This window comes from Zingiber officinale, chromosome 3A, assembly GCF_018446385.1.
Source record: "Zingiber officinale cultivar Zhangliang chromosome 3A, Zo_v1.1, whole genome shotgun sequence".
Lineage (NCBI taxonomy): Eukaryota > Viridiplantae > Streptophyta > Magnoliopsida > Zingiberales > Zingiberaceae > Zingiber > Zingiber officinale.
In genome coordinates, this window is record NC_055990.1 from 70,222,521 (window position 1) to 70,239,899 (window position 17,379).

Consider the following 17,379-nt stretch of genomic DNA (forward strand, 5'->3'; position numbering starts at 1 on the left):
ATTTGTTTACCCCTCTCTAATCTTTAAGAAAATGACCAAGATTTCCTTGTAGTCATTAGCAACCACAAGGAAATATAAAGAATGAGAAAAGCTAAGCAAAGATAAAGGCAAGGGGACATGGCATTGAAAAGTTAGTTTCATAAGTTTTAGATAGTCTTATTTCAATATGATATCATTGATATGTTTTAGATAATTTTTTTTTGTTATAAATGTTATTATTCATTTGTAATTTGATGCAGGAAAAGAAGAATGAAGAATGGCAGAATGCGCACGAAGCTCCCAAAGCTTGACGATTTGTATTTTTTTTTTTTATGCTTTAGATGCTTTGAGGTATTTGTTATTTGGATTATGAGTTGTTGAACCAAACTAGTTCTTGTTTTGATGTGTAAATATGATGTGTGTTGAGTTGACATATTTGAATGTTAGATATGGGATGCATAGTTTTTGTTGTTGTTTGGATGTGTAGTTCTTATTGTTTGGATGTGTATAAATATGATGTGTGTTGAGGTTTGGGACGAACCTTGGGAAATCGGGATAAACTCGGATTTTGGGATGAACCCAAATTTGACCCAAATTCAGGACGAACAGGAATTCGTCCCTAATTCGAGACGAAAATTATAGTTCGTCGTAAAATTTGGGATGAATACTATTTTTTCCGTTGTAAAATTTAACAACGATTGATTTATGATTAATATATTTTTGTTGCAAAATTTGTCCTAAAAAAATTTACGACGAAAATTTTTAGAAAATTCATCCCTAAAATTATGTTTTTTTGTAGTGTTTTCTCTAGCCTCAACAATGAAATTGCCAACTGTACATTTCTTGCTTGAGAAGAATTTATTTAGCCAGGTTTCTTTTCTTAAATAATTTTGCAATCTATGACACTTATGTGGATTTTCTTTTTGTTAATAAGTCTTAATTGTTAAGTATAGAACCACAAACCATAAACATTAGGTACATACAACTCATGCCATACATACAACTCATGCCAGACATAACATACTTAACTATGAATTTCTAGTCCATGGCCGGCCTAAAAAGGATCTAGTGAATCTTACTAAAATATAGGAGGTTTGAAAATTCAGATTAAGAATGGTCCAGTGAACCTCACCAAAACAGAGGGGTTTGAGAATCCGGCTAAAGAAGGGTCCGGTGAAGTATATCAAAATAGAAAGATTTGGGAATCTATCTTAAGAAGGGTCCGGTAAACCTTACCAACCTAGTACTAGAAAAAAGTTTGGTCAAACGATCAAAGGTTAAGGTATAAAGGAGCTACACTTGATGATATAAATTCTTATAATTTAAATCGTACAAGTAAAATAAAAGATAACAAAGGTTAAAAATTGAATGTTAATTTAGGATAGTTTGAAGATTCATGAAATTAAAGTCAGAGGTTAATCTCGTTAATATTTAGCATGGTAATTTATCATATATTTCTAGATGTTATTTATATAAAGGTTGAACTTGTTATGTCTTTAGACTCACTAGATTAATATAGTGCAGGTAATGAGGAGACAGAAGGACTTGAAGGATGAGCATTCTTGTACCTGGAAGTGCACACCCAAGGGTTTCTTTTATTAGTCTACTTTTCTACTTACATTAGGATGTTGGATCCTCTAGTCGAAATTAAGTTATCTATTTTGATAGTCGGTTGAGTTCCTCTCACTAGTTAGTTGTACTCTCTGTATTATTATTTGGAATTGTTTTATTATATTTGAATATCTTTAATGTTAGTATTGTGACATTCGTTATATATATAAATATATATATATATATATATATATATATAGTCTAGGATGTTTCATGTCTGATATCCAATTGACCTTAATCAACCAAGACTTTTTCTATCTTAATATCTAGCCATCCGTGATCTATTGGAACTATTCATTGCCTAATACCCGATCAACCTTGATTTATCGGGACTTTCTCACCTAGTGTTCGATCAATCTTTGACTTATTTAGATTTTCATCTTATGCTAAGTGTCTAATCCTCCATGACCCACTTAGACTTCTTGTCCGTGCCAAGTGTTCGATCCTCCGTGACCCACTTGGGCTGTCCTCTTGTACTAAGTGTTCGCTCCTCCATGATCCACTTAGACTTTCCTCTTGTACTAAGTGTTTGTTCCTCCGTGATCCACTTAGACTTCTTATTCGTGCTAATTATTCGGTCCTCCATGATCCACTTGGATTTTCCTCTTGCCAACTTTTCGTTTAACTTTCGATCACCAAGTGTCAGGTTCTCCTTGACCCATTTGGAATTTCTTCTTCCCAACTTCTCATTGGACTTCCGATATCGTCAAGTATCTGGTCAATTTTGACCTACTTGATTTCTCTCTCACTTATTGATCAAATATTAAAACTCAAGCTCGAGTCAATTTGACCTTGGCCAATCTTGACCTAAAATCGATTGCACTAACCTAATCATGTGAAGTCAGAACACTTGTTTTACTAAAAGAAAGATCAAATTAGTTCTAAATTACTAGATTAACAAATGTTAATATAAAATTATACAACACCATCAAAACGCATATAACATTTTTTAGGAGTCAAATATAACTATACTTGAATTTATTATTCATTTTTATCAAACTTATTTATTTATTTTTATCAAACTTATTTATTTATTAAAATCTTACTCCAGAGTTGAGCTCAACCTTTCTTCCAGCCGAACGAAATTCATTTTTGTATTATACCTTTACTAAAACATTAATTTAATAAATAAAACTTACTTCATTTTTTAAATATTATTGCTAACATAAAATTATATGGTATTTAAGACAAAAAAATATATATTATAATACACACAAGAGTTATAAAAAACAAATCCAAAAGCCTATTACAAGAATCCACAACAATCCTAAAGAAACAAAAAATAATGACTATTTGGAATGCATGGTCCACTTGCTACCCTTTGCGTCAAAAGAAGTTTCCATGCTAAGGAACCCTCTAATTTAGTGAGGGTGTACCTTAATCTTGATGTTGCTCGACTCTGCAGATCCGAGATGAGTTGATCTTTAACTCTTTGGCGATCTGACAAGGCAGACAGTCTTGTCTATGTTAGGCCCAATTCTCTACAACGTGGGACTGTTCAAGCAGGGACAAATTCACTCCATTGCTTTATCGCTAGAGCAGGTTCAAGCACTTTCTTGTTCAGGACTTTCACTTGGCAAACAGAGAAATACTTATAGATGAAGCAGAAATTTAGTGTTACTTTATAGATGATCCTTTTCTTTTCTTTTCTTTTCTTTGGGAATTTATGTGGCATTAGTGGCCACGTCCTTTTGTGCTTGGATGGCTCTTTTTTTTAAAAAAAAAACAACATAATCAACTCTCACAATATCTATTTTTTTCATTCAAAATTACCAGTAAATTTATAAAATATTTAAAAATACTATCCAGCGTAATCAAGAAATAACTTACAAAAAAAAATTGATACTGCTCTTGTCAGTCTTTTAGAAAATTCAGGAATAAAATTACACAGGCGATTTAAAAATTAGAACCAAGATGCTTTGTTGTTATGTTTACTATTAATTAGTGGAATAACGTATTAAACAGACGAATTTATAACTAAACTCGGTAGTTTATATTAGAAAATTTTATATATTTATAATAATAACCGTATCTATCAGCATGGAGACAAACACAGGAAGATAACAAATTTTGACAGGATTCGAAGTTGTTTAAACAAAATTTCATATTAGCTTTGAGTTGTTTTTTTCCCCCTTTCTCGTCGTAATTCAAGATCCATATTAAAGCAAACTATAAGCAAATAAAGTTACAACCGTGCATATTTGATAAAAACTACTAGCAACTAAAAATTACTTTGGTAAATAATTTTCATAATAATGCCAAATACATAAAAAGTTATAGCTTATGCAACATCAAATTTCATGGAAGAAACATAACTGAGTTATTATTTAGCTCAAGAGATGAAAATTTCAGACCATCCAGCTTGTTCCAAGATGAAAATATTGCATGCCATGATACTCGAGAATGAGCCACAGGTCTTTTATATACAAACATTACACTCAATACATCATGTAATTTATGGGAATTGATTCAGAGTAAAGTGTGCTGGTAGCTCGAAAGGCATGAGCCTATGCCGTAAGAGTGACACTTACAATGCTCGAAAGCTTGAACTTCTGTGCTTTCTTGGAGTTCATTGGCTGAAATAAGACCTCTGTACTTGGCTTCACTGCAGCCTCCTTCCATTCTGAAGATGAAGCACCACCACTTCGATAGTCTCGAGGAAAGTATAGTACCTGGAGCCTCGATCTACCTGCATTCATGTTGGGATGATAGTTAAATGTAAGAAGGATAAAGCTAACGAGGTTAGCTACAGCTACTCAATGAAGTGGCTGTATTCCTATAAATCCATGTGGTGTTTGACCGTTGTATTTCTTTTAGAAAAATAGAAACAGTTTTATTCATGAAGTCATGAACTATCCGTACTAGACATACAACCACAAAAACAAGTCATGATCAACTACTAGTAAGCTTTGGCGTCAATATTAAATATAGGCTCTGTATAAGTTCATTGAATAGTTCTAACGATCCTCTCTAATGATGATGACAAGATTCATTATACTCACTGACAGTTTATGGGAAAACATATCAGATGTTGCTGTCTAAATAATAAGATGCTTATCCAGCTAGGGTTGATTTTAGTTAATATTATCCTTGTGATATGTAGGATGCATATCTTGTTTTTCTGAAGTTATAAGACAGTCCCCATATGTTTGGATTCAGTCATTAGAATTACATGATTAAATTTCAGTCATCTTTTCATGTTGTATCTCCAAAACTTTTGACACAAATGTTTTCCACCCCTAGTTTCAATATAATCATGGCCCACATATGTGCACCAGTATGGCTCATATCGATTCTTTATACAAAATCCAAGTCAAGAATTTTAAATGAAAATTCAAACAAGTAGACTAATAATGTGTATCGCCTCATTGCTAAGCAGGAACAAAATTGGCTTCCAATTATGGTTCTTCACAGCAAATATTCATTAATATCTTGTATATCATAACATGTATGAAAAAGATATAGAAAAGATGGCCTACCTAAACCCAGCATACTCGGCTTTTGGACAATGAAGTGGCCAACTTTTGATCTCTTCACATTTCTTAAAGCTTGCATGTCATCATGGTTAGCCTTAAACTCAAGGAACTCGCCAAGAATATTTCTGTCACCTTTGAGTTCTAAGCTGAAAAAATAGTTTGCAGAAGAAACAGCAGTTAAAACACACACACGCACGCACATGCGCGTGCATGCGCAAACACACACATATATACAAATGAAACCAACTAAGAGTCTCTCTTTCATGAAGTATTTGGCTTATGTTAATAAATTCATTAATCAAATAAAATGTAATGTCACATTAGATGCAGTTTTAAAAGTGCTTGGAAAAAATAGTGGTTACTAGGAAGAAATACTTTGTACCTGTTACCCAGTTGAACAAATATATGCACGTGTGATGATACCACATTGAGTTCATAATGTGAATGGTTTTGGCTATCTATTCAAAAATCAAAAGGTTTGATCAACTAATTATAAAATAGATCAAAAAACAGTGTCATCATAATCAGTTGGTTCCTGGTTTAGATTGTCCAATTCAATGAGATTTTTTTTTATGAACCACATGCTCAAACTGGATTTGATCATGAATCAAATCGAAGTGATTTGAGTCAAATCATACTGATTCAACTCAAATGGCATGTTCAACAATCGTGATAAAAAGAAAAACTATGTTTTTAATCCCTCAACAACTAATAAAAAAAACTGGCACATAATTTAGTGCACAGCTTCAACATGTGTTTGTTTGTGTTCATTAACCACCTCTTCATCTTCTTCTATATTGCATTCATTGACCGCCTTTCTTTCATCTTTGTCTTCACTCTTCAACGCATTGGGTGACCTTTCTAGCTCTCAATCTCAACCAAAGGACTCCAGCTGTTAAGCAACTAGAGGACTTAGCAAGCAGCAACACAAGCCATGGACTTCATTTTCTATGTTTCTGGTTGAACTTCCACAGTTGCACATGTATCAGCTTGGTGGTGAAGGGATGTTCCCAGTGCTAAGGTGTATTGCATTTATTATCAACAAAGGTTGGTTGATTTTATTGGTGGTGGGAAGATTTTTCTGGCTAGGCTTTTATATGGTATATTGATATGCAAATGGATTATTGAGTTTCATCTTTCACATGGCTTAATCATATACAGCCTTTTTTCTAATATGGTTTCATTTGGTTTGGGTTTTACATGATTTATTTAATTTCATACGTTTTATTGAGTTTCATTTGATTTGATACGCAACCTTTTGTTTGTTCATTTCAATCTCATTGTCGGTTTTGCTAATTCTAGTTAGAATTAGCTATTATTCACACTTCACAAAATGCTCCGAAAGAACCATAGAAGATTAACATCACTTGGAAAATTGCAAAAAGTAAGGAAACCGAGATTGGAATGCAATCATTGTCAGAATAAGTGTTGTGGTTGCACATTAGATGGATGAAGACAAGAAGTTGCACCTACTTCCAAAATTTTAGAGGATGTGAGAAATCAACTTATACAAATTTTTTACGACTTAAAAATTATTATTGAGTTAGAAACAGCTGGAAAGAAAAGATGGGAAGAATGGATTCTTTTGCGCTGAAGGGAACTAGAAAGTGATGTAAATAAAATTGAATTAATTTGTGAACTAGAAACACCACCAGCTGGAAAGAAAAGATGGGGAAAATGGACTCTTTTGTGTTGAAGGGAGTCAGGAAAGTGAAGCAAATAAATAGTAAATTAACTTGTGAAAAAAGGGAGATGATAATTCAGCATAAAGCCCTTTATGCATAGAATTGTCGAAATCATCAAAGAGTATAGTCATGTCTCAAACCTCATATTTAGAGAAGTAGATTTAGTAAATAAACATATAAAGTTTAAAGTTGGGTGAAGGAAAATAAGATGCACTATAGTGCATGAAATATGAACTGATAGAAGTCACTTTCTTATAAATATTTTGGTTAATGGTTAATTAATACAATATTTCTGAGATCTATCAACACATAGGGGTAGCAATTTGTTTCGAGTTAATTTTACCATAAATAGATCATCATTCAAGTCAATAAAAAATATATAAGATAATACAAAAATAATTTATATTTTAAAAATAATTTTATAAGGTGTAAGATTAACTAAAGTTTAAATTATATGACATATTACTAATTTTTCTAAAGTGAATTATCTTTGTAATTAGTCAATTATGTTAATCCATTTGTATAGTATCATATCTCTTTCAGTTTTATCTTTGTTGATTGTATTTTAGGTCAATTTGTATAATGTTAAATATAGTCATCTTTACTAACACCTTAGAAGCAATCAGAGATACAAACAGGATGTTTCAATTTACTTGCTAGCATAGTGAAGATATAGGAAGAAATGTTTTCTTACGATGAACAGTGCATCTAACTACATAACAACTGGAAAGCCGGAAATTGGTTTGATTTTCTTGTGTTGCAAATTGTTTGGATTTGATACTTGTTAATATTGATTCATATTTTTAATATTATTTTAGAAGCAAAATGAATGACAATGCTTATTATCACCACACTTTAGCATTCAATTTATATAGAAGATTTATTATGGAAGGTAGTAGCAAGACACGTTGTAACTAGATTTCTTGTAGCATACCTTACACTCAAAACAACAAAAGCGAAAAAACATTACAATTAGATCCATGTTTGCTTCTGAATTGTAAGGCATAAGTTCCTTTTGAAATTATATGAAAGGAAATAGCACAGCACATTATATTATCATGATTTCAAATCTTGTGCCATGTCAATCAACATCATGAAATATGTATCATTTTGGTAAATAGTCAACCTAATGTCTCGTGTTGTGTTAGTCACGTCGATAAATATCATGTCATTCTCGACACTCCTTGATATGCTAAATGGACAAGATAAGATAAATTAAGATAATATTATATTTTTTACCTCCAATTTGCCATTGACACCATTCATATGGGAACATCAATACAATACCAAAATAATATCTTCCGATCAAAGACCAATACTCCAACAGAGCTTGAGATTTTGAACCTTGTATAATATAATCAAAGATTTTCTAAATTTTAAAATGTATAACTCCACTTGTGAAAGTACTACAACTTGTGGATGGTGATGTCAAGTCGGCTATCGATAAAGTCAAGGAATAAATTATTTAGAACTTTAATGACAACAAGATTATATATCAAGGAATTTAGTAGATGATGACACTACATGAGATTTACAATTCCATGCACCTTGATATGCACAACTCTATTGTCTCAATTCAGGAGATGACATGGATATTAAAGTCAAGGTGAGGTAGCAGTCAAGGTTAGGACAGGGTAATGTTTGTTACCTGGTTCTGTTGATCGCCCCACATCAAAATCCTAGAAGTGTGCTCGAGCATCTCCTGAGCAGGATGTCCGGGTGAAGGCCGAGTGAACATAAGGCTACTTGTGCGCGTTCAACTGGGCAAAGCCCGGGCGAGCTGAAGGGTACTCAGCCTTATAAAACTCTTAGCATATGATCGGCCGGGTGAAGGTCGAGCGAACATAAGGCTACTTGTGCGCGTTCGACCGGGCAAAGCCCGGGAGTGCTGAAGGGTACTCAGTCTTATAAAATTCTTAGCATACGATCGGCCGGGTGAAGGTCGATCGAACATAAGACTGCCTGTGTATGCCCGGGTGAGCTTAAGGGTACTCAACCTTATAAAATTCTTAGCATATGATCGATCAGGCAAAGGTCGATCGAACATAAGGCTGCCTCTGTAAGTTCGACTGGGCAAAGCCTAGGTGAGCTTAAGGGTACTCAGCCTTATAAAACTCTTAGCATATGATCGATCAGGCGAAGGTCGATCGAACATAAGGTTGCCTCTGTACGTTCGACCGGGCAAAGCCCGGGTGAGCTTAAGGGTACTCAGCCTTATAAAACTCTTAGCATATGATCGATCAGGCGAAGGTCGATCGAACATAAGGCTGCCTGCCTTTGTACGTTCGACCGGGCAAAGCCCGGGTGAGCTTAAGGGTACTTAGCGTTATAGCCTTATAAAACTCTCAGCATACAACCGTCTTAATGACCGGCTAAGATATATTCAACAGAAAATATTCTTTGCATACGACTGGCTTAATGATCGACCGAGATATATTCAACAGAAGGTATTCTCAATATACGACCGGTTTAGTGACCGACCGGGATATATTAGCAAACAAGCAGTCAACAACGAACAACCTGGCAAACTTGTTGAAAAATATTCCCTCAAAGCTTCTTCATTAATTAATCAGTTACAACGATACACAACATCGGGTATTTCATCAAGGGCCCAAGTCATAAACGACAAAGGAGGTACATCTGAGGTAGAAAAAAGATTCCTTGGAGGATTATTACACGACGCCCAGGTTGTACTTTCTTCATCACCTAACAAACTTTAACAAATCGGGGACCACCTCACGATCGCGGGAGTTATATGATGTGGTATAAAAAGGGGAATCCTCTCCGCTGACAAGGTACACAAACATTTACATCGGAAGTCCTACTTTCTTGCACTTTGGCTACTGTTCTTCTTCCACTTTTCAAGAGAGGAGACTGACTTAAGCGTTGGAGGGTCTAACCAGAGATTCTCACCCCGGTCTTAGGTCACTAACGCTTTGTTGGCTTATCTGACTGTGCGCGGGATCGTTGAAGAGTTTCCTTTAGATCTCGAGAAGCTCATTGTTCGTCGATTAACCACCCATCCGAGCCAACACATCATCTCATCGCCTTTAACATGATCAATATGTAACAGAAGATTCATTATGATCCAAATTGTAATTCTAATGTGAAAGTCTTTATAGAATAGTTTAGAAAATGTATTCAAATGTAGAGATGAAAATAAAGATAGATAAACAAGAGAAATCCATTAGTAGTGAAGAGATGTTTAGCATAAAATGGTAATAGCATTAGTTTATGAATTAGTTTATTTTCTTTAGTTTATGGTCGAAAGCTATAGTGAAGAGTGTTGTGAACCTCAAAGACTTCTCATTCATATTTTAAGTTTCACAAGAAATGCAGATGCAAGAGATATACCTTTGAGCATGTTCATCTAAAAGAGAAAAAAACTCATTTAAAGCAGCAATTTAATGCCCTTGAATTCATGAAATATTATCTTCAACTTAAATTGAGAAAAGAGTATAATTTATAAGATCAAATTTGTATGTTGAATATGGAATTTGATAATTAGTAGATTAGGAAAGATGAATATGATTCAATCTGTTTATTGAATATGAAATTTGATAATGAGTGGATTATAGAAGTTCAAGAATCTTGTCATCTAAAAGGTGCTTCATTGATGGTGTCCAAGAATGTTTTAATAGACACGAAGCATATACAAAGAATGGAAAGCAAGGTATATTGATATTTATAAACAAAGTTCCAAAAAACATGTGCAAACAGTCTACTGAGTCACCGCATAAGGCATATGTGGTATAGGGGGCATATGGATAAGCATGCGCAGCACATTTTAAAATCTGAAAAATATTTATATTGACATATACAATATATATCGCTTGTAAATTTTAAGCCAATTTAGTTTAGTTTAAATTACTTTAAATGAATCAAATAAGATTTTTATCTATATATATAGATTGCATACACTATATGTCATCTTTATGAGGCCACCTTTAAGATATGCCAAGGGGGGCACTCATGTGGCCCAAGTGGAGGCATTTTAGAACAATATTTATAACTCATAACTTATAAAGATGCTCAAATTTCTACAATCATCTTTTCTTCTTGCATTTTGTAGAATAAAGAAATTGAATGTCAATGTAGATAATAAAAGAATGAGAACGTAAAAGTTATTGAGGAACAAATTATTTTAAAAATCAAAGGAAAAAGACAATAAAATGATTGTCCTAGTTTTTGATCAAGCATTTCACCATCGATGAGACACTGCAATCACCATCAATTCCCGTTCAATATTAACACCGAGTCTCAACAATCTATTCTTCTTCTCAATCACTATTAGGTGTTAGCAATTGCTTGGACAAGAGAGAGAAGGGAATGAGAAAAAAGAGTAAAATTGACAAAATTATGCTCATCTTGCTCAACCTCTCCCAAAGAACACTTGACCACCACTTGCTAGTGATTGCGACAAATGTCTTCCTCCAATTGATTGCGCTCATTGATCAATACCAGCTCGCCAATGATAACCTAAAGAACTTGTCTGAGTTCACATAGGTGTTAGAGAAAGGCTCCATTGGCCAAGGAGTTCGTATCAGAGAATGAGACCAATGAGAGTCTTAGAGTAGGGCAATACCCTTCTTGGGGTCTACAATGAAGGCGTACATAGAGAAGATGGTAGAAAATGTAAAAAATGTGAAGACAACATTTTGGGAGATGGATTTATCGAGGCTTGGCAATGCCAAATGAGGAAGGTGAGGGTGAGCAAAGTGCAAAGGTAACTTTTTCCAAGTCTTTCTATACAAAGGGTGTTTGGATCCTTTCTTCCTTTGTTTCTGCACAAGTAATCCATGGAAAAAAAATCCAAATTGCTTTGACTTTTATGCCTTTCCATGGAAATTTCCATTTCTTTCTGTAGCCCTACGTTTGCAAAACAAGATGCCCTTCTACTTCATTGTCGACTCAAAGACTTCATCCTCTTTAATCTTTCCACCTATATGACAGTAATAGAAGATTCGTTTTTTCTTTCTTATTTTTATAATGGGTTAGTTCAGTTTTATTTGTTGAATTCAGGTGGATTTAACTTTCATGGACTTTTCTTTTCTAGTTTGTACAAAATCAAACAAAAACATCATGATGTTTTGATTTTAACTTATGTTATGTATGTTTACATCCTAATAGGATTTTAGAACTTGATATGAATCATGAATCAAATTATTCCAACAACTATGTTATCATCACATTCGAAGCTCTTAAGAACTGAAAAATAAATAAAAGAACAATTAGGCGTTTTAAGTAACAATCATAAAAACTACTACAAGCTAAAACCATAGAGAATAGTCAAGTCAATAGGAAATGTAATTAAAATATGTTATGCATCTTTAATGAGTTTATTTTCCTAGCTTGATATACTTTACAAACTGAGGTATTCTATTAATTCCTTACACCAACAAGCCATAATATTAAGGTCTGAATTATAATTTCAACTTTTTATTAAAAAATTATTTTCACATAAAGATTAATTAGTACTGGTTAAGCAGTTCAGCAGTTTCTGCAGTTGAGTTAATGCTAACTTTTGACTGTTAATTTCAGTTTTTTATCTATCTTGGTTGTGCCCAAAATGTAATATGTACTTTCATATATATCCTTGATTTTAAAAAAAAAAAATTGCTACGTCAAAAATAATTTATTTCCTTATGTTTCATCCTTGTTAATATGTTCTTATAAATAGCATGAGTTCACCATTAGCTAAAAAATTCATTTGTTATTAATGATTGCATGCATAAGCACCATATCATCTGAATGTTAAGAACCCTAATTAATGAAGATTAAATTGAGGTCACTGGATGAATGGTAATTATATGGATATGGAAGTGGTACCATTACAGCTAATATTTATTTGTTAACTATTAGCAATTCAGCATTAATTTGAAAAAAAAAAATGAGCATAAACTTCAAGTGGCATTTCAAGTATCTGAATTTTATGACCTTTGAGATAATTGGTAACAATGTACAACACGTTTACTTGATAAACAGTGGCACTGCAAATATTATATATATGATATGTGTGTTGAATGTGAATATGTTGAGTGTGCATATGTGCAAACGCTAACTTTTGTAGTGTTGAATACTGCACTTTTGCAGAACCAATATGTAAAAGTCCCTTCATACAGTTATTTATTATGCTACTTGAACTCGAGTACAAGTATCCAAGACAGGTGTGGATCCAAGTATATGACATGGCCATTTCTAAATGTGTTATAGATGATCAAAAGAAATATTGAGTGTCCAATCGAACTCTTAGTGTCGAGTGTGATATCCAACACAGGTATAGAGGAGTGGATGAAGTATCCAAGTATTCAACAATATGCAACTATAATACTAGAAAGAGTAACCTGATGTTGAATGAACAAGAGCTAAGTTTCAAGAAAGATAAATGTCATAAAAATATACTTTAAAAAGCATGAAATTATCTATATTCTAAATAGCCAAGCTTGGTGCTTCTCACTAAGCATCTATCACAGGTCACATAGAGCACAGACCAACATAACTGCATTGTTCAAACTGTCAATCAAGGTAGGCATACAGTTTGATGCACTTGCATAAGCATGTGACTATTGAGAATTGCACAGCAATCTGTGAGAAAGTTTTCCTCTCTAAATTCAGATACTTCATTCAGTCCTCCCTTTCAACAGAGGACAACTTTGAGGACCATGACAATTATCATTCATTGAAAAATGATTTCCACTTTTTGGGAAGGAAAAATTTAAGAAAATGGCGATTACTCTGATATATATGTTTGTGTGTGAGAGAGAGAGATTTTAATTAAGCAAGAAAGGAATGCCATCGAAGTTGAAAATGAACCAAACAATTTACATCCAAGATGAAAAAATGTGTATGTGAGAGAGAGATTTTAATTAAGCAAGAAAGGAATGTTGCCGAAGTTGAAGATAAACCAAACAATTTATATCAAAGAAGAAAAAAATGCTAGCAATGGAAGTTTCAAGGTTAATATCTTTAAGATATTAAAGAGGCGAATAGAGGTAAATGCAACCAAAATAGATTTCACAATGACTGCAAGGCAGCTACTCTAGGATTTTTTTTCAAATTAGAACTAATAACAGGATATCTTAATACAGTAGCAAGGTAGAACTGTGAGATGTACCAATAAGTGCTCAGGGTGTTAAAAGTGAGAGAAAGGTTACTGGCATTAGAAGCCTCAAATTATTATAGCTGTAGGATTAAATGCAACATGGGAGAATACTTAAACCACAACCAAACATCATGTATTTTCTTCATTTTGATGGATTTCACTTTTTCGCCTAATCTTCATAGATGTGTCTGCTGCACTTTTATATTTGATTTCATGTAAAATATCCTAAATTCAATGATCCCCAGTAGATCCTCTTCTGTATTTTTTAATACCAAAGCAAAATATTGTCTATCCATGAAGAATGCATAGGAACATAATCAGCGATTAAGCATTTCTTTAGCAAAGACAAACATAGAAGAAAGAACAGAATGTACCGATCCCACATGGGCGATGTACTCAGGATAAACTGAAGTTTTTCAAACCAATCTGTTCTATCATTCTTGCCAACTGCACCTTTGATCCAGTTAGATAATCCACTTGCTGATTCTGGTTTAAGCTCATTCCATTTATCAGAAGTAACCACCTCCAGTTGCGAAGAAATGGAATAGGAAGGCCTAACCAATAAAACAAGCATGTGATTGTGCCCCGTAAAATATGATGCACACAAAATGCATCTACTCATAAAATAAATTGAATAAGCTGAAATGAAAATGGCAATTTCATAATGGATCTAATCATAAAAGGTAAATGTAACTTTTAAATGAAGATACTATTGTCAAGCTTTTTCAGTCCATAAATAATATTGCCAATTGTGTACCTAGTACAATACAAATTATAAAAAGTAAAAAAAAAAAAAAATTGTAATCATATCCTGTTTTCATTCTATTTAAAACAACAAGAAGAACTTAAAGACAAAGTAGACTATTAGACTACAATCAAGAAAACTGGATTTGACTTGAATAATTATCAAGAATCTTGGATACAATGATACAAAAAAGAAAATACTAAACTAATCACAAGAACCAAACATGGATGATGTTGTGTTCTATCGATTTATATATTAAGACCAAAATTATCTTTAAACCAGTATCATCAAATAATAAAATGCTGAATTGTTTGCTGATTGACTCCGCCAGCTTTCCATCGCAAATTTGTTGAGTACAACATTTAACTTTTAAACAAGAACTGTATCAATTCCAAAATCTGACACTAGGTCAACCTAACATTTAGCTTCAAAATTTGTGTCATATAATTCCCTTGTAACTTAAAAGAATGAGCATATAATAACTACATTACCATCTAAGAGAATCATAAATAACAAATGCACATAAAAAAACAACATATTTCACTGCAGAATAAAGATATTCTACAAGACCTACTTGAATATTGATTCATGTAAATCCATACCTACAATTTGAATGAGGAAGTATGACACGCCCAATTACATGTCCTTTAGGCAAAATTGCCCCCCTTTGTTCCAAGTATGATTCAAGAACTTCTATTTGCCTGTTAACTTCAATCACCTGAACAACATAATTACTAATCTATGAGAGAAGGTATGGACAATACAAACAGAACAATGTAAAGAACAAAACAAATCAATATGTCATGTGCTAATGATCAATTGGGAAGCATACCACTTTAATTTACAAAGTTTAAAAGTTGGTTTGAGTAGTGTGAACTTGAAGAAAGATCATACATGTTTTTCATGATTCGATCTATAATGTATAGTCAGATATTGCCATAAGGACAATTAATCAGTAGCAAAGTTTATGAAATAAGCTAGCCAATATGCCATGTGTTAATGATTTGCTGGGAAGCATGCCAAGTTAATTAACAAAGTCTAAAAGTTTGTTCAATTAGTGTAGTGTTTGAAAAAGATCATACATGTTTTCCATGATTCCTATAAAGTGTTTGCATAGTCAGATAATAAATCATAAGCAACTTTGCACAATGGCATGGTTTATGAAATTAAGAATTCATTTGTTGACTATCCCTAATATCATGGAAATAGTAAGATCTATAAAATATTTAATTCTAAATTTCTTACTGGATCTGGGTACGTCTTAGGTTTGTGCTTTTTGTCACTTGTACAGACCCAGTTCCCATCTCCACTGACCTCCACAAATCCGGAGAAATTCCGAATTGCTACCACCATCACTTCCCTGACATATATTCCACTTATTCCTCATTGAAAATATAAAAAACTGAAGATTTCTCAAGTTCAGAAGGGCTAATGAGAATAAACTATCTAGTAAGTAAGAATTAATGAAAGTCGAATATCAACCTTTATTAAATATAAGATAATATGCATAAAAAGAAACCTTTCCAACATAAGGACTTCACTTGTGGCCAACAAGGTGAATAAAATCAACAAAGAATTCAGATGATCTATAAAATTCCATTCTGAAAACACTCAATTGTCAAATCTAAACATGGATGATTTCTCACAGATTGAAGGGCAATAAGAACAAACCGTCTAGGTGAGAACTAATAAGAGTCAGATATCTATCTCTATTAGATATATATATAAGTAAAATAATCTGCATAAACACGATACTAGTCCAACACAAGGACTCACTTTTAGCTACGAGGAGGATAAAAGCAATAGCGAATCTAATTGGTCTAAGAAATTCAATTCTGAAAACACTCAATTGTCAGACGTGAACACGGCAAGGCGAGAGTTTGATGTGATTAACAGTAGAGTAGCCGATCAAACCCAGACCTCTTGGTAACAATCACAACATCTATGTGCTGTCGAGTGCCTGCATCAGCGTCGGGAATCCGAAGCCCAACGAACGCCTTGCCCTTAAAGATCTTCTCCAATCTGGAAACCCCGCAACACGAGGAAGAACAAAAGGATCAGATTCAAGCGACTTGAGTGGCCCCGGAGTTGGCGTTTCGAAGAAGTACAAAAGGGATTCGAAATACCTAGTGGCGACGACGAAGCTGGCGTCGGAATCAGAGCTATCGACGTCCGGTATGGCGTCGTCTCCGTCGAACAATCGGCGAATGATCTTGTACAACACCAGGCCGCACAGGAGCTCCACCCACATGGCTATGGCAGTGCAATTACCAGCGACTCGAATCTCGAATCGTGTGAGACTTGAGGAGCCTCAAGGATTTGCAAAATTCGATGGTCGATCCAACGCGAGCTTCTCCTTTTTGCTTGTTTTTCCAACTTGTTTTTCGCCCTTTTTCTCCTTGCGACACAAGCAAACTACGACTCGTCTCATGCATTTATCAAGAAACATTTCGTTTTAGCCCCTGAAGCAACACAATTTTTTACAAATACCTCTTTATTTGTATAATTATGCCGCATCAACCACTACAATAGAAGCGATGCATGGACAAATAATATTGATGCGATGATAGCATGAGGCGCACCTAGAACAGGATCATCCGACATGATGGAGGTCAAAGTTAAGATCAACACTCAAGTGTCAAAGAGTCGAACGAAGGATAATGCAACAGTTGATCGGGACAGGTAGGGCTCCATCGGCAGCCGCAGGAGACATGTCCGAGCAGACAAATCCTTCCGACTTGAGAGAATATCATAGCCAAGCGCTCAAATCATATTACCAAA

At 33.9% G+C, this 17,379-nt stretch overlaps 1 protein-coding gene across 1 annotated transcript; it reads right to left on the reverse strand.

Moving 5' to 3' along the window:
* Window positions 1-3,886: 3,886 nt before the first annotated feature.
* On the reverse strand, window positions 3,887-17,030 carry LOC122051976. The gene is made up of 7 exons (XM_042613344.1): window positions 16,725-17,030; window positions 16,519-16,620; window positions 15,844-15,958; window positions 15,201-15,316; window positions 14,228-14,407; window positions 5,070-5,212; window positions 3,887-4,279 (listed from the first exon to the last, which is right to left on the reverse strand). Exons 1-7 carry the CDS (start codon window positions 16,847-16,849, stop codon window positions 4,098-4,100), a joined length of 963 nt encoding a protein of 320 aa, XP_042469278.1. The 5' UTR covers window positions 16,850-17,030; the 3' UTR covers window positions 3,887-4,097.
* Window positions 17,031-17,379: the final 349 nt, after the last annotated feature.

Excerpts from the sequence above, each read along its gene's own strand:
- LOC122051976 (XM_042613344.1), bottom strand. The coding sequence starts at position 16,849 with ATGTGGGTGGAGCTCCTGTGCGGCCTGGTGTTGTACAAGATCATTCGC. Across the intron at positions 15,959-16,518 it reads GTTGTGATTGTTACCAAGAG|GGAAGTGATGGTGGTAGCAA; the intron begins GTCTGGGTTTGA and ends AATATATGTCAG. Across the intron at positions 5,213-14,227 it reads ACATCGCCCATGTGGGATCG|CTTAGAACTCAAAGGTGACA; the intron begins GTACATTCTGTT and ends CTATTTTTTCAG.